Here is a 25,834-nt window from a genome sequence, read left to right on the forward strand (position 1 = left end):
ACTGTGATTGTTTTCAAATAAGATGGTCAAAAAGAAAGAAAAACAACTTCTTAGCAAAGTGTTGCTAGGACTGTCTGGAAAACTGAAAATGTGCTGTTATTGGCAGAAAGGTTTATAATTCTATTTCTTATTGATCTATTAATTAATTTACTGCATGCTGATGCCACCATGGAAGGCAAAAACTCCCTCCCAACAAACAGTTCTTACACTAAAAGGGCATTATCATCAATGTCTTGGAGGTGATATTTGTGCATCTGTAACTTTCTCACTCATTATTATTCACAAATCATTCAGGACTATCCGTAATCATAGTAGTATCCACATGAATGTAAAAATGTTTAGAAACATATCCTCCTGTGAGTTTGTGTCCAACCAAATAAATAGATATCCTTCCCATTGAAGTCAATGGGTCAGTGATGGGTGGACCAGCAGCCATATTGAGTGTACCCATAGCAGTAAAGCGGGAAGTTAAAAAAGCATTCTATTTTCTATGGGTGCAACCTGGAATTTCCTCTGGAGCTCGGAGCTGAACTGGCGACACATGTTGCCCATGTCGTGAGGGGAGCGATCCAGCTCACCCTCCACCTCGGCCTCCACGTCGGCCTCCCAGCTGGATGACGTCACCATGTGGGACGACACCACCCGGCTCAGGTCCCCCTCCGGAGAAACGTCCATGACTAGGTACAGCACACAAATGTAGGCATATACAGTTACGAATACACACACATGCAGTCATGAACAAACACATAAAGATGAATAGTATGCTAACAATAGCACCCACCCCATCTCACACGCATATCTACTGGATGTGCAAGTGCATCCTTCTCCAAACTGCTCAGAGTTAAAGCTGCAATATGTAACTCTTTGGGCGACCTGATCAAATTCACCTAGAAATCTGAGTTATAGACCTGTCATTCTAATTGAAAGCAAGTCTAAGAAGCAGTATATCTGTTCTACGTGCTCCATTTCTATGCTTCCCATTCTTAAGTTTAGTTTTTGTGTCTTTTACTTTCGGTTTTGTACACCAGTTTCAAACACATGAAAATACAATATTTTTGGTTATTGAAAATATATTTCAGTGGTTTAGATGCTACAATGATTATCTATGCTTGCTTGTTTTGTCACAAACTGAAATTAGACAAACTATTAGAATTTTAGCAACCAGGAAATGGCAGTGCGATTTATGAATATTGCACCTTGAAGATAAATATAGCTGTTGGTTTGACTAATCATTACTATAACTATGAATTCAAAAGCAGTGCCTTTTGTGAGACCTAGAGCTTGTTCTGGAAAACCATGGGGGCAGGTGGAGCTGTTTGTCCTAAGGTTTTGTAGATCGCCGTACCCATAGAAATGCATCACATTTAAGTGTTCTATTCAAATCTATGGCTGTACCTGTGTCACGAGCGCTCTTGCTGCTCTGGATGTGGTGATATATTTTCGTGGTTGCCAGCGAGGCCCTGTCCTTTGTTCCATTTCCTTTCTTCTCCTCTTCCTCCTCTTCGTCAGAGCTGCTCTGTTCCTCCCATGCCTGGGCCTGAGCGTGGAGGTTGGGCTTGGCTGCTGAAGTGGAGGGAAAGAATTGAATGAAAGAGAAATTAGTTGAATAAAGGGCTATTTTATGAAGTGAGAACTGGTTCTCCAATTATGTGAACATGAAAACCATATATTGTTGAAAGAATATATATATATATTAAATGTCGTTCTCACTGGGTTTAAACAGTTTCCTAGGCCTCATCTTGACCGCCTGCCTCCCTCTTCGTGTGCCGCTCTTTCCCTCCTCCTCCGAGTTACTGGACGAGGGGTGGGAGTTGTGGCGCTTGCGCCCGGTGCATGGACCTATGAGAGGGGAATCAAACGATTGAACCAGACCAAACCAGTAGAGCCTGACCAATAAACTGGTGAACTGATATTATCTGCCAATTATAATGGTTGCCTGAAGAGGGCACTCTACGGCTGCTCATAGAACATCATTCAGCCCTAGGTCACGACGTGAGAGGAAGTGGTTTGGGGGAGTGGTTTGACGGTGAGTAGATCGCTGTCGCTGGCTGTTGCGTACTTGAATAAGTCAATTATCAAAAGTATACTTCACCAACCAAGAACCCCAGGGGTGTAATCATTAGCCAATCATTAGCCAATTAGCCAGTTGCAAAACTAAAACGAGAGTTTCTATTGGACAAATGCAGGAAGGTCCTTCCCCATTTCATTAGGTTTAAGAAACTTTTTTTCAACAGAATAAACATAATGAAGACGCCCCTGTACTCATCACATTTACACTTAATTAATGTTAGCTGGCCAGCAATGTAGTTATGCTCTATCTAGCCAGTAAGATACTGTAGTTAGCCTAGCTCAGGGGTCTCCAACAGGTTGATCACGAGCTACCAGTAGCTCGCAGTGCACTGCCAATTTTTTTGAAAGTACATGCAATTCTATGTTCCACTGCAAACTGTCATACAGAAGTATCAGACTGCGCAAGCTCCCAGCTACTATCTTATCCAGTGTTTCCGAAACTTTTTATAGTCCCGTACCCCTTCAAACATTCAACCTCCAGCTGCATACCCCCTTAGCACCAGGGTCAGCGCACTCTCAAATGTTGTTTTTTGCCATCATTGTAAGCCTGCCACACACACACACACACACACTATACGATACATTTATTAAACATAAGAATGAGTGTGAGTCTTTGTCACAATCCGGCTCATGGGAAGTGACAAAGAGCTCTTATAGGACAAGGGCACAAATAATAATCAACAATTTTGGTTTGAGTTCATTTGCACACAAAAAAATCATACAATGATGGAAAGACCAGTGTGTTGTCCTTGTTAATGCAGACAGAGAAAAGCTCCAACTTGTCCTGCACATTGAATATAGTTGTGGAGAGTCCCTGTAATCCTAGATTCAGATCATTCAGGTGAGAAAAAATATCACCCAGATAGGCCAGTTGTGTGAAAAATTGATCAACATGAGAGCGGTCAGACAAGTGAAAATGATGGTCAGTAAAGAAAACTTTAAGCTTTTCTCTCAATTTAAAAAAACGTGTCAATACGTCACCTTGATAACCAGCGCACTTCTGTATGTTGTAAAAGCATTACATGGTCGCTGCCGATTCCAATGCATAGTGCAGAAAATACTGAGAGTTCAGGGGCCTTGCTTTAACAAAGTTAACCACTTTCACTGTAGTGTACAAAATTTATTTCAAGCGGTCAGGCATTCCCTTGGCAGCAAGAGCCTCTCGGTGGATGCTGCAGTCTACCCAAGTGGTATCGGGAGCAAATGCTTGCAAGCGCGTTACTACTACACTATATCTCCCTGTCATGGCTTTTGCGCCATCAATACAGATACCAACACATCTTGAGCACCAAAGTCCATTTGATGTCACAAAGCTGTCCAGTACTTAAAAAATATCCTCTCCTGTTGTAATGGTTTCCAGTGGTTTGCAGAAGAGGATGTCTTTGTTAATTGACCCCCCATAAACGTAATGGACATACAGTTGAAGTCAGAAGTTTACATACACCTAGGTCGGAGTCATTCTACAAATTTCACTCCACAAATTTCTTGTTAACAAACTATAGTTTTGGCAAGTAAGTTAGGACATCTACTTTGTGCATGGCACAAGTAATTTTTTACAACAATTTACACACTGATTATTTCACTTATAATTCACTGTATCATAATTCCAGTGGGTCAGAAGTTTAGTATAAACACCATGGGACCACGCAGCCGTCATACCGCACAGGAAGGAGACGCGTTCTGTCTCCTAGAGATGAACGTACTTTGGTGCAAAACGTGCAAATCAATCCCTGAACAACAGCAAAGGAGCTTGTGAAGATGCTGGAGGAAACAGGTATAAAATCCAATAAATGTCGTTCCACTTCATGATTGTGTCCCACTTGTTGTTGATTCTTCACAAAAAAATTCGGTTTTATATCTTTGTTTGAAGCCTGAAATGTGGCAAAAGGTCGCAAAGTTCAAGGGGGCCGAATACTTTCGCAAGGCACTGTATATCCACAGTCAAACAAGTCCTATATCGACATAACCTGAATGGCCGCTCAACAAGGAAGAAGCCACTGTTCCAAAACCGCTTTTTGGAGAAATGTCCTCTGTTCTGATCAAACAAAAATAGAACTGTTTGGCCATAATAACCATTGTTATGTTTCGAGGAAAAAGGGGGAGGCTTGCAAGAGCCGAAGAACACCTTTGCTTGCTGCAGGAGGGACTGGTGCACTTCACAAAATAGATGGCTTCATGAGGAAAGGAAAGTTATGTGGATATATTGAAGCAACATCTCAAGACATCAGTTAGGAAGTTAAAGCTTGGTTGCAAATGGGTCTTTCAAATGGACAATGACCACAAGCATACTTCCAAATTTGTGGCAAAATGGCTTAAGGACAACAAAGTCAAGGTATTGGAGTGGCCATCACAAACCCTGACCTCAATCCCATAGAAAGGTTGTGGGCAGAACTGAAAAAGCGTGTGCGAGCAAGGAGGCCTACAAACCTGATTCAGTTACACCAGCTCTGTCAGGAGGAATGGGCCCAAATTCACCCAACTTATTGTGGGAAACTTGTGGAAGGCTACCCGAAATGTTTGACCCAAGTTAAACAATTTAAAGGCAATGCTACCAAATACTAACTAACATTCCCCACTGGGAATGTGATGAAAGAAATAAAAGCTGAAATAAATCACTCTCTCTACTATTATTCTGACATTCTTCATTTAAAGTGGTGATCCTAACTGACATAAGATAGGGAATGTTTACTAGGATTAAATGTCAGGAATTGTGAAAAACTGAGTTTAAAGTTATTTGGCTAAGGTGTATGTAAACTTCCGACTTCAACTGTATACCAGGAGCTGTGCCAGGCCAGCCAAGTCTGTTGACTCATCCAGCTGTGACGCATAGAATTCACTGGCTTTTATGCGAAGTAGTAATTATTTCAAAACATCTCCTTCCATGTCACTGATGCGTTGGGAAACAGTGTTGTTTGATGAAGACATTGTCTGTGTAGTTTTTTGGGCCCCTGCATTGTCCCAGCCATATCCGCGGCAGTAGGAAGAATTATGTCCTCCACAATAGCATGGGGCTTGCCTGTCCTAGTCACTCGGTAGCACACAATACAAGACGCTTCTAGCCCCTTCTTATTAAATGGTATCTGTTGCCTTTATACATGTCTTACTACTCGAAAGTCGTCTTAATTCTCGCTCAAAAAACTCCTGAACAGGCAGTTAACTGTTCCTAGGCCGTCATTGAAAATAAGAATGTTCTTAACTGACTTGCTTAGTTAAATAAAGTTTAAATGGTCCAACGTCCCTGTCTGTTGTTCAGTGCTTTCCCGGGTAAGGGGGCGGTAGCTCTTCGGCTGCATCAGATTCACAACTGTCAGTGTCCATGCTAGATAGGCGAACAACAAATGTAGATTTACTGACTTGTGGAAGCAGCACATCTAATGCTAGCATCAGTAAATCTACATTTGTTGTTCGCCCAGCTAGCATGGACACTGACAGTTGTGTCGTCGACAACCAATATGTATGTGTCCCTATTAATTTTTTAACCATTTGTGTCCCAATTCAGGACGCAAGTCATGACTTCACAGGAGCGCCTTTTGAACATACTTTATTTTTATTTTTATGTAAAATCAAAATGTGTTTTTGGCAGAAATGCCAATTCGAACATGTGAACTTTTATGTGCCTTAATATCAAACTTGTATGTCATCTGTAAATACGAATACATTTGTTAAATTACGAGCCTAGTTGGCTTAGCCACAGAGAATGACAGCAACCTTCCTGCTAGCGATGATTGGCTGAGATAATCAGTGAGCTGGACATGCCGAGAGATGAGTTTGGATTGGTCTGCAGTGTTGCATCTTGTGTCTATAAAATGAGCTGCTCGTAATGCGTAGATAAATCCTTTCTACTGCATTTTAAAAAAAAGATATACTGTTAGCCATGGAGAACCGCAAATACGTTACTACTGCTCTCAATAACATTGTTGCCCTGAATTGATCAGGCATTATCGACAAAGGTCACTATGAAAAAGTTGCGATGGACTACTTTCTGGACGACGAATGCTGACTCTCTCTCACTCTGAAAATAACATGTTTTGAAATCAGTGGAACACAACGGGCCAAACAAGCTGTGCAAACTAAACGGAAACAACACAGGATGTCTTATAAAAGGGGTTGCAGTCTCCCGTAAAGCTTTCATCCATGTATACAGGTAAGAATCTAACTACAGATTCAGATATTATACGTTTCTAATTTTGTCAGAAAGTTGTTTTCATTGCAAGCTAAAGCTTGCTGTTAGCTAGCCAGCTGGAGATCAATGGCTGGCTTGCTAACTAATAACATTAAACCTAACGTTATTTGGTTAACTTTAGCTTGCTATTCCAATCGGTTTGTATTGCTAGTAACGTTACTCTATGGATTGGGATTATAGTTCATTCATTAGCTAGCTAACGTTAACGTGACATGTCTAAACAAAATATCCAAAGTTAAAGCTGACAATTGGTTTGTATTGCTAGTTAAAGCTTGCTGTTAGCTAACCAGCTGACATTAGATGGCTGGCAAGCTACAGTAGCTACCGTTTACCTGTATGAACTGTGTGTAGTGATGTTATCTCAGAATGTCATTTCGCAATTATTGTATAATAATGCTAAAATATTTGTATCTGGAATCTGTCTTTCAGCATCAATCACTCATCATCATAATCCACCAGTCATACAGTCATCAAAAAGAAAGCTAGCACAAGCAAGCAAAGGCAGCAGCGCAGTCATCAACTACATGCACCATTTCCTCACCAACTAAGGAAAATTCGTGTGGACCTGTTTTGTGATAACTGCAGTGGCTAAAACAAGAACAAGTTTGTGCCTGGTGGACCATGCCCAAGCTCCACTACAATCTGGACCTTCACTTCCTGATCACAGGCCAGACCAAGTTTTCCCCCGACTGCTGCTTCGGCCTCATCAGGCAGCGCTTCAGAAAGACCAGAGTGAACACTTTATCTGAGATTGCTGATGTTGTGAAGGACAGCACTGTGACAGAGGTCAACATCACACAGCTGGTTGGACTGGAGGATGGTACAGTGCTGGTGGAAAGCTATGGCTGGCAACAACACCTGACTCTGTACTTCAGGCCGCTGCCACAGATCAAGCAGTACCAGCACTTCAGGTAAAAAAAAATATTTTCACTGTATGAGGTTATTCTTATCTAAACTGCTGGGGAGGTGAATTGATGTTGTGCAGGGTTGTAATGTCTTCAGATTTTTTGTTGATATTCCCTCTTTTACAGCTTCAATGCTCTGGAGCCTGGTGTCGTTGCCAAGGAGCGTTCGGACTGTCGGGACCAGGTTTCAGCTGCTGCGCAACGCTAACATCCTTCCTCCCATATATTATTTGCCCTTAAAAGCACCACCTGAACTGGACACAGCTAGACAAACTATATTTTTGACAAGATCAGGGAGTTTTCCGACGAAGAGGCTATGGACATCACATGCCCTGCACCAAAGTCAAGGACAGGACAGAAACAGGCTCTCCGAATAGATTCCCTTGTTCATGCGTGGTTTGGATGGACCAGTCATCAGCACTATCTGCAGTGTCTCTATTCACATGACTCTCTCCTAACACACACACATAAGTTGCTGCTACTATTTTTTTGTTTATCTCACTGTTCAGCCACTTTACCCCGGATTGCATGCATATAACTATCTCATCTATCACTGATATCATTATTGATATTGTTCTTGTACATACTGTATATTTTATTTATATTGACACTATCTTTTTCTGATATTGCTACAATTGCAAGTAACCATTTGGCTGTACCTTTTACACCTTCTGAAGAGACCATCCAGTTAGCAAGACTGAGCAAAATATTGATAGATAAAATTAATATTGATGTGTGGTCGTAACAATTTGCAGTGTATAAATGTGTAATTATGTTCCGGCCTCGAGGCCATCCGCTCAAGAGAAAATCGGCCTGTGGCTGAATCTAGTTGATGATCCCTGCTTTAGAGCACAATTTGTGCCTAAAAAAAAAGTTTTTCATTCCAACTCTAAAATAACAATATATTGGCAGATATATAGGTAATTGTTAACTTTTGCCTCCCTAAAATCATTATCGGACCCAAAAATCCCAAATTGATCGGGCTGTAATAAACCAGCCCAGACGATGCTAGATTACAAGATCAGCTGAATGAACAATTTCTCCACATTATTACCACCCATCTTTCTCTTTGTGGACACTTGTGTTAATAAGAGAATTTTCTTTCAGAGCGTTACAGCTGTGGTCTTTTACCTGACAGGTGAAAGCTGCGTTGATCCAGCTTGTGCCTTCGCTCAGAGTATGGGGTTTTCTAGGGGAAACACAGTCATACGTTAACCCAGAAGTTTGCGTTAGAAATATGGTGTTGGTCCTTTTGACCAGATCCCTATGGTCATAAATTGTGCACTACATAGGGAAAAGGGTGCTATTTCAGACACAGCCCTACAGTTATTTCCTGGTTATTAAGTGCTCGGGCAGACACTGCAAATTAGTGCTACTACCCATAAACCCTGTTTCCCGGACACAGATTAAGCCTAGGTCTGGGCGACAATGCATGCTCAATGGAGAATCTACATTGAAATAACTTTTTATTCTGGGACTAGGCTTAATTCTCGCACACTGGCCCTTAGTATCCGTACCTCCAGTGCGGTTGTCAGGGCTACCGGGTTGACCACCTCCACTCGGGTCGATGACATCTCTGACCTGGACGAGGACTGGCTCAACTTCACTCTGGAGACAAGTGACTCCTTGTCGAAGGACTCGGGCAGGCCCAGCTGGCCCGGGGAGCCAAAATGGAGGGCGAATTGATCAGTCTCTCCTGGAGAGGGCTGTGATTGGAGTAGAGGGGAGGGCAGCACTGACTTCTGGAGGGCCGTGGAGGTCAAGAGGAGCTGGGAGGGAGGGCAGAGGAGGGGAGACTGGGCCGGGGAGAGAGCAGGCTGGATTGGGCTCAGCTGGGGTGGCAGAAAGGAAGAGAGAGAGTGAGATATGTAGAGTATGTGGGAAGCCAATTGAGTTGGTCCTACAAATCATACATTTTTTTAAATAATATTGATAACTTAAGGATTGTACAGTTTCTTTCAATTTTTGCCTAAAATGACATACTCAAATCTAACTGCCTGTAGCAAGGATATGCATATTATTGATACCATTTTAAAGGAAACACTTTGAAGTTTGTGAAAATTTGAAATTAATGTAGAAGAATATAACACATTAGATGAAGTTTACATACACCTTAGCCAAATACATTTAAACTCAGTTTCTCAAAATTCCTGACATTTAATCTTAGTAAAAATTCCCTGTTTTAGCTCAGTTAGGATCACCACTTTATTTTAAGAATGTGAAATCTCAGAATAATAGTAGAGAATAATTAATTTCAGCTTTTATTTCTTTCATCACATTCCCAGTGGGTCAGACGTTTACATACACTCAATTAGTATTCGGTAGCATTGCCTTTAAATTGTTTAACTTGAGTCAAACGTTTCAGGTAGCCTTCCACAAGCTCCCCACAATAAGCTGGGTGAATTTTGGCCCATTCCTCCTGACAGAGCTGATGTAGCTGAGTCAGGTTTGTAGACCTCTTTGCGCACACACGCCTTTTCAATTTTCTATAGGCTTGAGGTCAGGGCTTTGTGATGGCCACTTCAATACCTTGACTTTGTTGTCCTTAAACCCATTTGCAACCAAGCTTTAACTTCCTGACTGATTTCTTGATGTTGCTTCAATATATCCACATCATTTTCCTTTCCTCACGATGCCATCAATTTTGTGAAGTGCACCAGTCTCTCCTGCAGCAAAGCACCCCCAAAACATGATGCTGCCACCCCCGTATTTCACGGCCTCCCCCTTTTCCCTCCAAACACAACGATGGTCATTATGGCCAAAGAGTTCTATTTTTGTTTCATTAGACCAGAGGACATATTTGTCCCCATGTGCAGTTGCAAACCGAAGTCTGGCTTTTTTATGGCGGTTTTGGAGCAGTGGCTTCTTCCTTGCTGAGCGGCCTTTCAGGTTATGTCGATATAGAACTTGTTTAACTGTGGATATAGATCCTTTTGTACCTGTTTCCTCTAGCATCTTTACAAGGTACTTTGCTGTTGTTCTGGGTTTGATTTGCACTTTTCACACCAAAGTATGTTCATCTCTAGGAGACAGAACGCGTCTCCTTCCCGAGCGGTATGATGGCTGTGTGGTCCCATGGTGTTTATACTTGTGTGCTATTGTTTGTACAGATGAGCGGTGCCTTCAGGCGTTTGGAAATTGCTCCCAAGGATGAACCAGACTTGTGGAGGTCTACAAAGTAGATGTCCTAACCGACTTGCCAATGACTCCAACCTAAGTGTATGGCAACATCCAACTTCAAATGTAAGTACATTATTTACCTTCAGAGGTGAATGTATTAAACCAGTTGCCGTGATAAGTTTTTTGTTGTGCATACTCCTCAAACAAGTGTGGTATTTTTTTCACTGTAATAGCTACTGTAAATTGGACAGTGCAGTTTAGATTAACACACATTTAAGCTTTCTGCCCATATAAGACATGCCTATGTCCTGGAAAGTTTGCTGTTACTTACAACTGTCATGCTAATCACATTAGCACACGTTAGCTCAACCGTCCCGGTATAGGGACACCGATACCGAAGAGGTTTTAAAAAAGGTAGTGAAAGATTATCACACCTACTTACAGCAAAATTGTAAAAAAAATAATTCTTAAGGTTTCACAAGAAAATTATAAATGATGGAGTTCAATCAATTCATCCCAAATGATGAGGAATAGCCAATCGCTACAGTAGAATCACATCTGTCACAACAGTAGTAGACATTCTCATTAAATGTGACTTGTATAGGGTGAATAGTAAAATATCTTCGACAGCGAGAAAGAATCACAGCCATAGCCTACAGTTCGATCTACAGTTTTCAAAACATTTCAATACTATCGTGCAACATGCAGGAGTAGGCTACGTTCAGTTCGTACCAATACCAGCTACACACACAGCACACAATAGGGATGGGGGGAATTGACATGTGAATTGTTTCCGCAGGCTACGGTCACACTTCCTCAATTCAACAACTATCAAGTAAAAAATACACCTATAAATTCCACCTCAAAGTTTTTTCCTTCACTATTTGACTGAATAATTAAACTTCTGTCGATTGTGGGAAGAAAATCTAACCATTTCTCCAACTGTTTATTTTTGTAGACAAACAGAAATCCCAGTGAACATAATATATTTATTTTGTGGTATCCCGGGAGGTCTGCCCTGGGGTTTGGTGACAGAGGGGAGGTACGTGCAGCAATGTTGCCTCCCGCTGCTGGGAGTACACGGGCTGGGCACCCTGGCACTGATGGCCCAAAGTAGAGGGAATTAGGGGAGAGTGCCAACCAGTTGTGCAGGCCACATAAAGGGAGCACCATGGCACACCGCAAAGAAAACCGAGAGAGAGGCAAGGAGTGAGCCTACGGACGGGAACGAAGCTCCCGGAGGTAAGGAGCTGAATCTGAGAAGGACTGAGCCAAACCTAAGTTATTTTGTTGTTGACTAGTAAAGTTGTGTTTTCTGACTAGAACCTCCCCGTCTCTGTGTTCATCTCTGCACGCTCAACCCAAACACCCCGCGGTTTACCAGATACAGTGGAGAATGCGGGCAACTCTGTAGCTTTGGGCGCCGTGGGGTTGTGGTAGCGCAACTCATGACTCCAATATTAGCAGGCAGTGTTTAGACTTTGTTGTGTTTGTCCACTTTGAAGAGCTGAGACAGAATGGCTATATAAGGAATGGAACATATAGGACCAGGTCCCCGCTACCATTATAACCTATACAGCTGTCAAATGTGGGCGCTAACAAGCAAGAACTGAGATGGAAAGATAATGGTGGAGAAAGGTCAAGGGAAGCTATTTTCATATAGAGGGAGGGGACTCTATACGTTACGCAAAGACAGAATACTATAAAGGCAGGACTATGTAATATGAGAATTTAGTCTTTTCCATGGAAGGGCTTGGCTATGTTACATCTGTAAATAAAGTCTAAATTGAATTCACAAGTTCGGGTATCTGTGCAAATATTTGACTAAAGATATTCCACAACAGGGTCAAGCGTACCGAGATTACCATGGAGGAACTGGTGGCTCAGTTTATCCCTCAGCCAGCAGAAGCAACAGGTGCTAGAGGAGCAGCGCCAACAAAACCTCAGACTGGTAACGGAGGTAGCCCAGTTGAAGGGTGGGATGGCTCAGGAGTCTAGAGGAAGATGACGTGAAGATGTATTTGTGCACCTTCAAGAGGATGGAGCAGAGGGAAGGATGGCCCAAGTGGGCCAGCCTTTTGGCACACTGTCTCTCCGGGAAGGCCCAGAAGGCCTACATCGACTTGAACGCCGACCAGACAGCAAATTATGAGGGTGACAGTGTCATGTGTACATGGGGACACGACGAGGTACCCAACCGTGCCGGTGCGGATAACCACCCCAAGCGGGGAGTGCTAGATGCGAGTGGGGGCTGTTCCTAACCTGCCTAGTCCCTTTCTCCTCGGGTAGAGATTGACCTCTCTTCCAGGCACTGTGGAGGAGGGACCCTGGGGAGGCACGTGAGCGAGGTAGGAAGGAGAGGAAAAAGGACGGTCGCCTGCGCAACCCACTCCCTGCTGCGCGAGTTGTCCACTGGGGTTGAGTCGTACCAGGAGGAGGGAGACAACCCCGCGCCGGGAAGCGAGCCATCGTCCAAGGAGGACCTCATGCTCCCCTTTATGGAGATGGAGGCACCAGACGGACCACCCGACACGGGAATCCTCACGTGCCAGTTCGGGATTGCCCAGTTTGAAGACCCCAACCTCCAGAATGCAAGGGACCAGGTAGTCACGGTGGACAGCGCACCAGGGTAAATGAGTGGCGCTACCACCACTTCACCATAAAGCATAATTTATTTTATCAGGTCGTAAAGTACAATGGGGAGACGAAAGACTTGTTACTCATACCCACCCAGTATGTTAGAACTGTCTTGCAGCTCACCCACACCCACCTGCTCAGGGCACACTTGGAGGGCGCACCGTGGAGGACTACTGCCGTACCTGCCTGGAGTGCCAGATCACTGCTCCGAGGGCACATTATAGAAACCGTTTGGTTCCCTTGCCCATTATAGGGGTGCCATTTTGAGCAGGTGGCGATGGATCTGCTGGGTCTGTTGGTGAAAACCGCAAGGGGACACCAATACATCCTGGTAATCATGGATTAAACCACCTGGTATCTGGAGGTGATCCTGCTACGCATGGCGGCAGCGCAAGGTATCGCACGGGAGCTCAAGGTATCGCACGGGAGCTCTCTGATCCTGACGGACCAGAGCACTGCGTTCATGTCTCATGTAGTGAAAGATGTCTGCAATCTTTTACGAATCAAACAGGTGAGGACCAGTGTGTATCATCCACAAACAGACAGGCTAGTTGAACGCTTCAATAAGACCCTAAAGCAGAAGGTCACAGAGAGAAACGGAAGGAACTGGGACCAGCTGCTGCCCCAGTTGATGTTCGCAAGGTACCCCAAGTGTCCACTGGGTTCCACTGGGTTCCCCCTTTGAGCTTCTGTATGGCCGCGGACTGCTGGGCCTAGCCAAGGAGGTCTGCGAGGACCAACCAACCTCCCCCTTGCAGCGTGGTGGAACATGTGGAGGACATGAGGATGAAGGTGATTTGGCCAGTGGTGAGGGAGCACATGTCCCAGGCGCAACGCACCTAGGAACGTGTATACAACCGGGGGGCCCAACCACGAGAGTTCCACCTGGGTGAGAAGGTCTTGCTGCTGATCCCCACAAAGGAGAGCAAATTCCTGACTACGTGGCATCGTTGAGCGGGTAGGCGACGTCAATTATAAGGTCTGCCGGGGAGGAAACCCCTCCAGCTCCTCCGGCTTTACCATGTGAACCTACTGAAGTGGCACGCATGAGAAGCGCAGTGAGCAACATGGACCTGGCCACAGCAGAACCCACCCTCTGTCGAATATTCAATGGGGGATGACCTCAGCCCGCCCCAACGACAAGCGCTCTGAGAGTTGGTCCAGCAGAATACGGCCGTGTTTTCTGAGGTGCCGGGGTGCACAGATCTCGTGGAACATCATATCCACACACGTCCTGGAGAAAAAGTGCATAAACAGACATACCAGAAGCCCAGAGGGCGGCGGTCCAGCAAAACTCCTGGTCCAGACAGACGCGTCTGACACGGGTAGGGGCCGTCTTGTCCCAAGAGCAGGGAGGCGAGGAGTTTCCTCATCATGTATGTCAGCAGGAAGCTCCTCCCGAGGGAGAATTACTCCATTGTGTCAAGTAGTGCCTCACTGTGAAGTGGGCGCTGGACACCCTCAAATATTACCACCTCAGGAGGAAGTTCACCCTAAACACTGACCATGCCGCCCTTGTGTAGACGGTAAGAGGTAAGGGCACAAATGACCGCGTCACAAGCTGGTTCCTGTCATTACAGCAATTTACTTTCAGTCATCCACAGGTTGGGGGCCCAGCACAGCAATGCTGCCACCCTCTACAGAGAGAGGCAAGGAGTGAGCCTATGGAAGGGAACGAAGCTCCCGGAGGCATGGAGCCGAATCTAAGAAGGACAGAGCCAAACTTTATTAAGTTATTTGGTTATGTTTATTTTGTTGCCAAAAAAAGTCATGTTTTCTGACTAGAACCTCCCTGTCTCTGTGGTCATCTCTGCAAGCTCACGCAACACTGCACGGTTTACCACAATATATATATACAGTCTTGGCCAAAAGATTTGAGAATGACACATATTAATTTCCACAAAGTTTGCTGCTTCAGTGTCTTTAGATATTTTTGTCAGATGTTACTATGGAATACTGAAGTATAATTACAAGCATTTCATAAGTGTCAAAGGCTTTTATTGACAATGATATGAAGTTGATGCAAAGAGTCAATATTTGCAGTGTTGACCCTTCTTTTTCAAGACCTCTGCAATCCGCCCTGGTATGCTGTCAATTAACTTCTGGGCCACATCCGGACTGATGGCAGCCCATTCTTGCATAATCAATGTTTGGAGTTTGTCAGAATTTGTGGGTTTTTGTTTGTCCACCCGCCTCTTGAGGATTGACCACACGTTCTCAATGGGATTAAGGTCTGGGGAGTTTCCTGGCCATGGACCCAAAATATCGATGTTTTGTTCCCCGAGCCACTTAGTTATCACTTTTGCCTTATGGCAAGGTGCTCCATCATGCTGGAAAAGGCATTGTTCGTCACCAAACTGTTCCTGGATGGTTGGGAGAAGTTGCTTTCGGAGGATGTGTTGGACCATTCTTTAAACATGGCTGTGTTTTTAGGCAAAATTGTAAGTGAGCCCACTCCCTTGGCTGAGAAGCAACCCCACACATGAATGGTCTCAGGATGCTTTACTGTTGGCATGACACAGGACTGATGGTAGCGCTCACCTTGTCTTCTCCGGACAAGCTTTTTTCTGGATGCCCCAAACCATCGGAAAGGGGATATAAGAGAAAATGACTTTACCCCAGTCCTCGGCAGTCCAATCCCTGTACCTTTTGCAAATGATCAGTCTGTCCCTGGTGTTTTTCCTAGAGAGAAGTGTCTTCTTTGCTGCCCTTCTTGACACCAGGCCATCCTCCAAAAGTCTTCGCCTCCCTGTGCGTGCAAATGCACTCACACATGCCTGCTGCCATTCCTGATCAAGCTCTGTACTGGTGGTGCCCCGATCCCGCAGCTGAATCAACTTTAGGAGACGGTCCTGGCGCTTGCTGGACTTTCTTGGGCGCCCTGAAGCCTTCTTCACAACAATTGAACCGCTCTCCTTGAAGTTCTTGATGTCCCGATAAATGGTTGATTTAGCTGCAATCTTACTGGCATCAATATCCTTGCCTGTGAAGCTCTTTTTGTGCAAAGCAATGATGACGGCACGTGTTTCCTTGCAGGTGACCATGGTTGGCAGAGGAAAAACAATGATTCCAAGCACCACCCTCCTTTTGAAGCTTCCAGTCTGTTATTCAAACTCAATCAGCCTGACCGAGTGATCTCCAGCCAACACTTACACCTGTGTTAACAAGAGAATCACTGACATGATGTCAGATGGTCTTTTGTGGCAGGGCTGAAATGCAGTGGAAATGTTTTTTGGGGCTGAGGTTCATTTGCATGGCAAAGAAAGACTTTGCAATTAATTACAATCACTCTTCATAACATTCTAGAGTACATGCAAATTGTCATCATTCAAACTGAGGCAGCAGACTTTGAAAATTAATATTTTTGTGTAATTCTCAAAACTTTTGGCCACGACTGTACAGTACCAGCCAAAAGTTTAGACACACTTCATTCAAGAGTTTTTCTTTATTTCTTTCTTTATTATTCTACATTGTAGAATAATAGTGAAGACATCAAAACAATGAAATAACACACATGGAATCATGTTGTAACCAAAAAAGTATTTGAAGAATCTCAAATATATTTTGATTTGTTAAAGAAGGCACCCTTTGCCTTGACAGCTTTGCACACTCTTGGCATTCTCTCAACCAGCTTCATGAGGTAGTCACCTGGAACGCATTTCAATTAACAGGTGTGCCTTGTCAAGTTAATTTGTGGAATTTATTTCCTTCTTAATGCGTTTGAGCCAATCAGTTGTGTTGTGACAAGGTAGGCGTGGTATACAGAAGATTTGGTAAAAGACCAAGTCCATATTATGGCAAGAACAGCTCAAATAAGCAAAGAGAAACTCGGAAAATTTCAAGAACTTTGAAAGTTTCTTCAAGTGCCGTCGCAAAAACCATTAAACACTATGAAACTGGCCCTCATGAGGACCGCCACAGGAAAGGAAGACCCAGAGTTACCTCTGCCCGAGAGGATAGGTTCATTAGAGTTACCAGCTTCAGAAATCTTCAATTAATTGCACTTCCGATTGCAGGCCAAATAAATGCTTCACAGAGTTCAAGTAACAGACACATCTCAACATCAACTGTTCAGAGGAGACTGCCTGAATCAGGCCTCCATGGTCGAATTCCTGCAAAGAAACCACTACTAAAGGACACCAATAAGAAGTGACTTGCTTGGGCCAAGAAACACGAGCAATGGACATTAAACCGGTGGAAATTTGTCCTAAGGTCTGATGAGTCCAAATTAGAGATTTGTGGTTACAACCGCCGTGTCTTCGAAATGCAGACTAAGTGAAAGGATGATCTCCGCATGTGTGGTTCCCACCGTGAAGCATGGAGGAGGAGGTGTGATGGTGCTCTGCTGGTGACACTGTCAGTGATTTATTTAGAATTCAAGGCACACTTAACCAGCATGGCTACCACAGCATTCTGCAGCGATACGCCATCCCATCTGTTTTTTGTGCTTAGTGGAACTATCATTTGTTTTTCAACAGGACAATAACCCAACACACCTCCAGGCTGTGTAAGGACTATTTCACCAAGAAGGAGAGTGATGGGAGTGATGCATCAGATGACCTGGCCTCCACAATCACCCAACCTCAACCCAATTGAGATGGTTATGGATGAGTTGGGGCACAGAGTGAAGAAAAGCAGCCAACAAGTGCTCAGCATACATGGGAACTCCTTCAAGACTGTTGGAAATGCATTCCAGGTGAAGCTGGATGAGAGAATGCCAAGAGTGTGCAAAGCTGTCCATCAAGGCAAAGGGTGCCTACTTTGAAGAATCTCAAATAGAAAATATATTTAACACTTTTTTTGGTCACTAAATGATTCCATGTGTTATTTCACAGTTTTGATGGCTTCACTATTATTCTACAATGTCAATTATTATTCTACCATTTTTTCTTTACAAATAAAGACAAACCTTGGAATGAGTAGCTTTGTCCAAACTTCTGACTGGTACTGTATATATATATTTTTTAAAATGTGTCAGAAGGCCCATTGGTGCAGTATCAGCCTTGAATCTTACCTCTAAGGCACTGGGTCTCTGGGCGCGGAGGCCAGGAGTCTTGCCAGTGGGAGTAAGGGATGGGAGAGAGGGGAGGGATGGGAGAGAGGGATCCTTAGCTTTGCGGTCACTCTTCCTCCCAGGGGCGCTGTAGAAGGAGGAGGGCTGGAAGCCCACGCTGCTGCGAGGGTGTTCGGGGGGCAGCTCCAGGGCAAGGGGTGAAGAGGGGCCGCTGGCAGGGGAGGCGGACAGGGAGCCCAGCGGGGTGAGGAGCGACGGGGGTAAGGCTATCAGCGACCTCTCGGATGCAGCTATGTGGGGGTCAAAACACAACCGCAGATGCTCAGACAGCTGGCCAAGGTATTCGAGGTCAATAGTACAGAGATACTTTTCCTCATCCACTTACATTAAATATGTTTTATATCTACTACACCCCTCAAATTCACATCTGGACCTTGAAGCCAGTTCCACTTATTTTTATTATTATTCCCCTCTAATCAGGAACTGATTTAGACCTGGGATACCAGCTCGGTGCAATTAATTATCAGGTAGAACAGAAAATCAACATTTCTTCGGACTTCGCAGGGTAAGATTTGAATACCCCTGTACTACACTGAAGTTAGTGTTCGATTCAATCCGTAGCCCTGAAGACCTGCGCTACTGTCGAATAGAAATGTAAAGGTCAATGTTCCCATGTTGGCGGAGACTGCATTCACAGTAAATGCTGCATATGTAGGCACAATCGCAAATTACCTTTAAATTGCACTACAGAGCTGATCTTCAGTGCAACAGATTGAATTAAGCCCTTAGGTTTCTTAAAGTGATTGCACCAGGGATAAATAATTAAGGGGTGAATCCTAACTAAGTCCAATTTTCACTTAGTCATGCATTGATGTAAATGAATAGGAGAATAAGTGAACATTTTCCAGCGATTGCGTAGTGCCAACAAAAAAACGATATGATAATTTCTTTCAATGATTGTAGACAGAACCACAGAATTTGAATCATTATATGGACAGAATACACAGGTGAAAACCAGTTTCAACTGGTCCTTGGTTGGTGTAGGTGGGCTGGGTTTGCCGTGGGTTTGCCTTACCTCTCATCCTCTCGATGGCAGGCGGGGAAGGATTGAAAGAGGCCAGCCGGGCAGCCCAAGAAGACTCTTTCGGTACATTCATCTGTTCCTTGGCCGGGGTGGTTGCCTTTTTCTTCTTCACCTCGACAGCCTCTCGGCAAACCTTCTCGATCTTTTCCGCTGGTCTGATGGAGCGCTTCTGTTGGGAGAAAATAATCCCATAACATACTTTTATTACAAGTTGGTCATGTACAAAGTGGTAAAAAAACAACTATCCATTATTTATTCCACTGCAACTAAATGTATTGTGATCTGATTGATTTTAGTCTGCCATAAAAACTAAAATATAACAATGTAACTGATTTCACCTTTATTACTTATTACCAACCAAAAAAGTATTATGTCTAGGAGAAGCATAACGTGAACTCGGAGATACAATGCCTATATTATTTAATGAATACTTTATTTCATTATTCTATTTAAATCAGTAATAGAGCCTAATCATGAGGAAAGGGCATATGTGTGAGGGAAGAAAGCAGGACCTTAGGAGCTGGCGGCTCTTCAGTCTCTGATTGGCTGGCGCTGTCGGGCTCCCTATAGCTCTTGGCGTTGGTGGCGGCGGCTCTCTGGGGCCTCCTGGCTGCTTGACTGGTCTCTGCCGCCACCAGTGCCGCTCCACTGTTCTCTTTCTGCTCTACACTTCTCTCCTTCACCCTCTGTCTCTTCTGAAAGGCGAGCATGACACACTGTGGCCGACAGAGGCAATGCTGACTGATGCAACCATACAAGTACAATTACACCCATCACTCACCCATTGATTTGGATGGGGAAGCCCATTTTAGGAATCCTATTTCTAGGTTGCAACAGAGCAGTAGTAAGGATGAAAAGTTGATTAACTCACTTTGGATTCTAAGGTTTCAAGATACACATTGAGATTCCCCCTCGTTGATTTAAAACCATTGGATTGTCAGTCTCACCTTCTTTGGCTTGGCTTTCTCCTTCACAGGCTTGGGTGAGCTAGGTGGTAAGTCTGGGGACTCATCTAAAATAGAAAAGAGAGAGACATAAGGTAGCGGCAGGTCGCCTAGTGGTTAGAGCGTTGGGCCAGTAACCGAAAGGTTGCTGGATTGAATTCCCGAGCTAACAAGGTAAAAATATGTAGTTCTGACCCTGAACAAGGCAGTCAACTCACTGTTCAACAGTAGGCCGTCATTGTAAATAAGAATTTGTTCTTAACTGACTTGCCTAGTTAAATAAATAAAAATATTAAAAGGGTGTAGGCTATGTTTGACTAGTGAGTTCACTCAACACAACAGACACAGACTGATTAAAACTATAGGACCAAACCATACAGTGCTGGCTTGGATTTATTCTTTTCACATTGTCCTTAAATTTCCAGCACAGTTCCAGCAACTATGGTGGATGCTTAACCAGCCCAGCCCAATACAGTTTGGCTGGGCTTGGTTAGGTTTGGCTCAGTAGTGTGGAAAGGTTAAGTGATGTATCGTGTGAGCGTACATGTGGTGTTGGGGGCAGGGGGGTGGAGCCGGGGCTGACGGCTGTAGTCGATCACTTTGGGCTTGGGCTTCCTGCTGGACTCTTTGAGCCAGCTGATCTCCATCATGGCATCTGTGTCTGTGTCGCTGAACAGGTGCTTCTTCACGTGGCGCCGCGGAGCTGCTACCTGGGACTGCAGCGACAATTCAGTGAGGTGCACACACACATGGGTACACATACGCAGGTTTACAAATGTATACATACGCGCACACACAGTCTCACACACACACACCCGACAAGAGTACAGACACCTTCACACACCGAGATGAGAGAACCACACACACACACACACACAAAAGAAGGCAATCTCCATCTCTCCATTCAAAAGTTCTCCCATCATATTGTGTCAATTAGTGTTTGCCTCCATACCTTGACTGCTTGGCCCTTCTTGGCAGTGCTGGGGAATGACCAGGAGTTGTGAGTAGCACTAGGGGAAAAAACGGCACTGAATCACATCACATTGACATGAGGGATTATTTACCGCAACACTAGAAGACACTATTACAACACAGATGAGACCCAGGGTCTTTCTCAATTAATCTGTCCTTGCCTCCATCTCAACCATATTGTAAGAGAATCTCCCCAAGGTCCCTCCCCATGTCTTCTCCAATGAGTTTTGAGAAGGAGGCGTGAAGAAAGGATACAAGGAATCAAGGAAAGACTAATTGAGAGAGCCCCAGTCAGATGTAACCAAATGAGTACTGCCTTCAAATAGCTCCTACCTGCTATCAATGGCAGAGGTGTCCGAGGACATTTTCCCCTCCCCCTAAAGAGAGCAGAGAATTAGAAACCATCATCCACTTGTGCATGAGAATACTATATGGAATAATTTCAAATATCTAAGCTGTGCTTGATTGAGCTTGCCTGTTGCGATGGAACCAATTGAAAAGGCCTGGGTTCAAATGCTATTTTAAATCTTTCAAATACTTAAAGTATTTGCTGTAGCCTGCCTGGAGTGCTAGGTGGGTGGGTTTTCACTTTGGGGATGTTTCTATTGGTTCCATTGCAACAGGCAAGCTCAAACCAGCACAGCTTAGGTATTTGAACCCAAGTCTGCTAACAAATAGTAGGCCTAATTCATTAATTGGATTTACGTAGATCAAATATATATTTATTTACCCCAGGGGTCATAGATGTATCCACTTTGAACGCAAAGACGTCATCTCTACACAAAGAAACAATGGATGAAATCAACAATACCATTCACAAACAGGAAATAAGAATCAACATTTTAGGCATGGGATCAGGACAAAATAATAAAACAATTATTATTTTGTCTAAAAAAATAGGTCAGTTTCTATGATATTTGAATAGAGGATGTCCTGATTAAAATTCCTGATTAATCAAATCCCCCAAAATATAGATTTAGCTAAATTCATTTTTCAGACAAGTTGTCATGGGTTATCAGATATAAGATACACTGGTTGTGTTGCAGCATGGGGAGAATTTGAATGAAACTGGACAAAAATAAATACCCTTGTTGTTCTGTAGAGGGCTTCTTGGAGTTAGCGTAGGACTTCATATATCCTGGGGCTTTTGCCGTTCCCACCTATGAGGGAGAGAATTCAGGCACTAGCTTGTGAACGCACGAGGGGAAAACACGTGTTATGCAACCCTAACAAATCCTCCAAATCAAATTGTATTTGTCACTTGCGCCGAATACAACGAGTGTAGACCGTCCTGTGAAATGCTTACTTACAAGCCCTTAACCATCAATGCAGTTTTTTTTTTTTTTATTGTTAAGAAAATATATAAATAAATTAAAGTCAATGTGCGGGGGTACAGATTAGTTGAGGTAATGTAGGTAGGGGTAAAGTGACTATGCATAGATAATAAACAGCGAGTAGCAGCAGTGTAAAAATAAAGGGGGGTGTCAATGCAAATAGTCCAGGTGGCCATTTGATTCATTGATCAGCAGTCTTACGGCTTAGGGGTAGAAGCTGTTAAGAAGCCTTTTGGAGATAGACTTGGCCCTACGATACCGCTTGCCATGCAGTAGCAGAGAGAACAGTCTATTATTTGGGCGACAGGAGTCTTCGACCATTTTTTGGGGCCTTCTTCAGACACCGCCTAGGATAGAGGTCCTGGATGGCAGGAAGCTTGGCCCCAGTGATATACTGGGCCATATGCACTACCCTCTGTAGCGCCTTACGGTCGGATGCCGAGCAGTTGCCATACCAGGCGGTGATGCAACCGGTCAGAATGCTCTCGATGGTGCAGCTGTAGAACTTTTGAGGATCTGGGGACCCATACCAAATCTTTTCAGTCTCCTGAGGGAGAATAGGTGTTGTCATGCCCTCTTCACAACCGTCTTGGTGTGCTTCGACCATAGTTTGCTGGTGACCGCTCCACTACAGCCCCATTGATGTGTTCTACCCTCCTTTTCCTGTAGTCCACGATCAACTCCTTTGTCTTGCTCATGTTGAGGGAGAGGTTGTTGTCCTGGCACCACACTGCCAGGTCTCTGACCTCCTCCCTATAGGCTGTGTCACCGTTGTCTGTGATCAGGCCTACCGCCGTTGTATCGTCAGCAAACGTAATGATGGTGTTGGAGTCGTGCTTGGCCACTCAGTCGTGGGTGAACAGGGAGTATAGGAGGGGACCAAGCACGTACCCGACGGGCCCTTGTGTTGAGGATCTGCGGGGTAGAAAAACAGTCCTCTAGCGTAGCATCCACGTCATCTCACCACTTCCGTATTACTAGTCACTAGTACTTCCTGCTTTAGTTTTTGCTTGTAAGCAGAAATCAGGAGGATACAATTATGGTCAGATTTGCCAAATTGAGGGAGAGCTTTGTATGCGTCTGTGTGTGGAGTAAAGGTGGTCTAGAGTTTTTTTCTTCTTCCTCCTCTGGTTGCACAGGTGACATGCTGGTAGAAATAAGGTAAAATGGATTTAAGTTTGCCTGCATTAAAGTCCCAGGCCACTAGGAGCGCTGCTTCTGGATGAGCAATTTCTTGTTTCCTTATGGCCTTATGCAGCTCGTTGAGTGCGGTCTTAGTGCCAGCATCGGTTTGTGGTGGTAAATAGACAAAGAATATAGATAAACTCTCTTGGTAGGTAGTGTGGTCTACAGCTTATCATGAGGTACTCTACCTCAGGCGAGCAATACCTCGAGACTTCCTTAATATTAGACATCGCGCACCAGCTGTTATTGACAAATAGACACACACCACCACCCCACTTCTTACCAGAGGTAGCTGTTCGGTCTGCTACCACGTTCTGCTACCTAAATTCATACAATTAAAATGAATATTACTTATTCTGTTTATCAATCAGAAAACAACAGCTCAGGCACTCACCATCGATGGCGGCAACCAACTCTTCTCCAAAACAGATCTACCACAAAGGAAAGAAAATTGTAATTATTACACTATAGCCAGGGATTGAACCCCGGTCTCTGGGGGAAGGGAGTGTGTAGTGCTTTTCACAATGCAAATTGTTTAACATCCATCTGTAATAGGCATTTTATTACATTCTCTGATGAAACTGACTCTACATTTTTTGTTAAAAGATATACACAAATTTGCAAATGGTTGTCCTCAAGAACTTTTGACAGTGATTTGGTGGTACCCGGAAAGGAAATGTTTGGGAACCGCTGCGCTAGACCAAACTTCTGCACATCATTCTACCATGTTATATGTTCACTTGGTTTTGTTTCCTGCAGTACCTGTTGCTGCAGTACCTGTTGGTGGGTGGAAGGGGCCAGCGAGTGACAGACTCTACAGGGGATTTAATGGTGGCGGATGATGTGCTATTCTCGTAGTGGCTGGAGATTAACCTCATCATGGTGCCCGTCACCACCTCCTCTCTCTGCAGAGGATGAGGGGAACATGTGAGAAAGGGTGTTTTATTGTTATTATAACTCCAATATACTATTACTACTACTAAACTTGAGACACTGATAGACCAATGCTATGGAATGGTTATACTACTGTGCCATTGTACAAAAGCAAGGGAGCAAGGTGCAACCCATTGGCTACAGTTCACTGCCTCCATTTCATAAGGAAGCTCCAACTCGGACTGGGACAGGGTATTCAAACAGCTTTGCGCCAAGCTCAATTTCCTATTTAATTGCTCTTAACACTATATCCTCACCTTGTCTTTACTGGAGTTTGACCCAGTGGCCTTAACCTTGGAGTTAGGTGTTGCCCTCTCCTGTATATCTTTAGCTGGGGTGGGTTTGACAGGGGCTTTCCCTGGGGTGGCTTCAGTATCCTGAGACTTCTGGCTCTTAGGTTTCCCCTTGGTCTGACCAGGCCTTCCTGCATCCTGCCGTGACACTTTGGCACCTCTCCCAGTGGGCTCACCTCGCTCCTCAGGCCCTCTTCCTCCCTGGGCTCCACTTTGCTCCTCAGGCCCGCTTCCTCCCTGGGCTCCAGCTCGCTCTCGGGACCCTCGGTCCTGTGGCCCACCTCGCTCCTCAGGCACTCTGATCTGGACTCCAGCTCGCTCCTCGGGCCCAGTACCCCGGTCCCTCTTGCGGAGGACCTCCTCCAGGCGCTGGGTGAGCTGGGCGTGGAGCTGCTTGTGGCTGACTGCTGACCCAGGGACCGACCCAGAACCTCTCTGGGCAGACGACGGACGCTCCTGTTGCTCTACGTTCTCAAGTTCTGGAGACCGGAGAGAAACACTTTCAGTAAAACCTCAATTGTAGACCTTATTCACAGATGAACACTAACATAAACGGCTAGTGCAGGTAGCTAATGAACGGTCGTCTTTTAAAACAATGGCAGACGGCAATGAAAATGCATGAGCAATGTTCTTCTGAGTTCTTCAAATCGAATGATAATGTCTGTGTCCGAATACCCATGCTAGCGTACTACATAGTTAAACTGCATACTATGTACTTATCGTCGCACACAATTTAGTATGTACCATTTAGTAAAAAGTATGCAGTATGCCATGGCCGCAATGCAGTTGCAGCTCCTGACTGGGTGAGTAGGTAGGGCGGGGCCGAGGCGGGTGGATTTTATTAAATTCAACAGACATGTATCACATTAACCAGCCTGATAATGGCTAATTTCCAATTAGATTGATTTCTCTAAACACTAAATAGAATAGGAATGCAGTTATAGGCCTACTCAGGCTGGTTATAGGCAGACTACCACATTCAACCTATACCATAGCCCATCTATCCTATTTAAAAAGTACTGAAGAAAGAAACAGAATTTGTATCCATTTCAACATATTTATTACTGAAGACATGAAGGTCAGTCAATCTGGTAAGTTTCTTCAAGTGCAGTCGCAACCACCATCAAGTGCTATGATGAAACTGGCTCTCGTGAGGACCG

At 44.4% G+C, this 25,834-nt stretch overlaps 1 protein-coding gene across 1 annotated transcript in view; it reads right to left on the reverse strand.

Annotated features, from left to right (window-relative positions):
- Window positions 1-25,834, reverse strand: part of sycp2 (synaptonemal complex protein 2) — a 64,718-nt gene that overhangs the window by 8,198 nt on the left and 30,686 nt on the right. Inside the window, exons 20-36 of the mRNA XM_031794123.1 lie at window positions 24,639-25,153; window positions 24,211-24,353; window positions 23,843-23,879; window positions 22,016-22,089; window positions 21,660-21,705; window positions 21,263-21,306; window positions 20,910-20,967; window positions 20,502-20,673; window positions 19,961-20,025; window positions 19,526-19,708; window positions 19,005-19,182; window positions 17,930-18,219; window positions 8,676-8,990; window positions 8,290-8,347; window positions 1,711-1,839; window positions 1,396-1,563; window positions 502-677 (exon numbers count right to left, since the gene is read on the reverse strand). Of these exons, the coding sequence (XP_031649983.1) occupies window positions 502-677; window positions 1,396-1,563; window positions 1,711-1,839; window positions 8,290-8,347; window positions 8,676-8,990; window positions 17,930-18,219; window positions 19,005-19,182; window positions 19,526-19,708; window positions 19,961-20,025; window positions 20,502-20,673; window positions 20,910-20,967; window positions 21,263-21,306; window positions 21,660-21,705; window positions 22,016-22,089; window positions 23,843-23,879; window positions 24,211-24,353; window positions 24,639-25,153 (2,651 nt within the window). The remainder of the gene's footprint in view (window positions 1-501; window positions 678-1,395; window positions 1,564-1,710; window positions 1,840-8,289; window positions 8,348-8,675; window positions 8,991-17,929; window positions 18,220-19,004; window positions 19,183-19,525; window positions 19,709-19,960; window positions 20,026-20,501; window positions 20,674-20,909; window positions 20,968-21,262; window positions 21,307-21,659; window positions 21,706-22,015; window positions 22,090-23,842; window positions 23,880-24,210; window positions 24,354-24,638; window positions 25,154-25,834) is intronic.

Source organism: Oncorhynchus kisutch, linkage group LG17 (assembly GCF_002021735.2).
Source record: "Oncorhynchus kisutch isolate 150728-3 linkage group LG17, Okis_V2, whole genome shotgun sequence".
NCBI classification, from domain to species: Eukaryota; Metazoa; Chordata; class Actinopteri; order Salmoniformes; family Salmonidae; genus Oncorhynchus; species Oncorhynchus kisutch.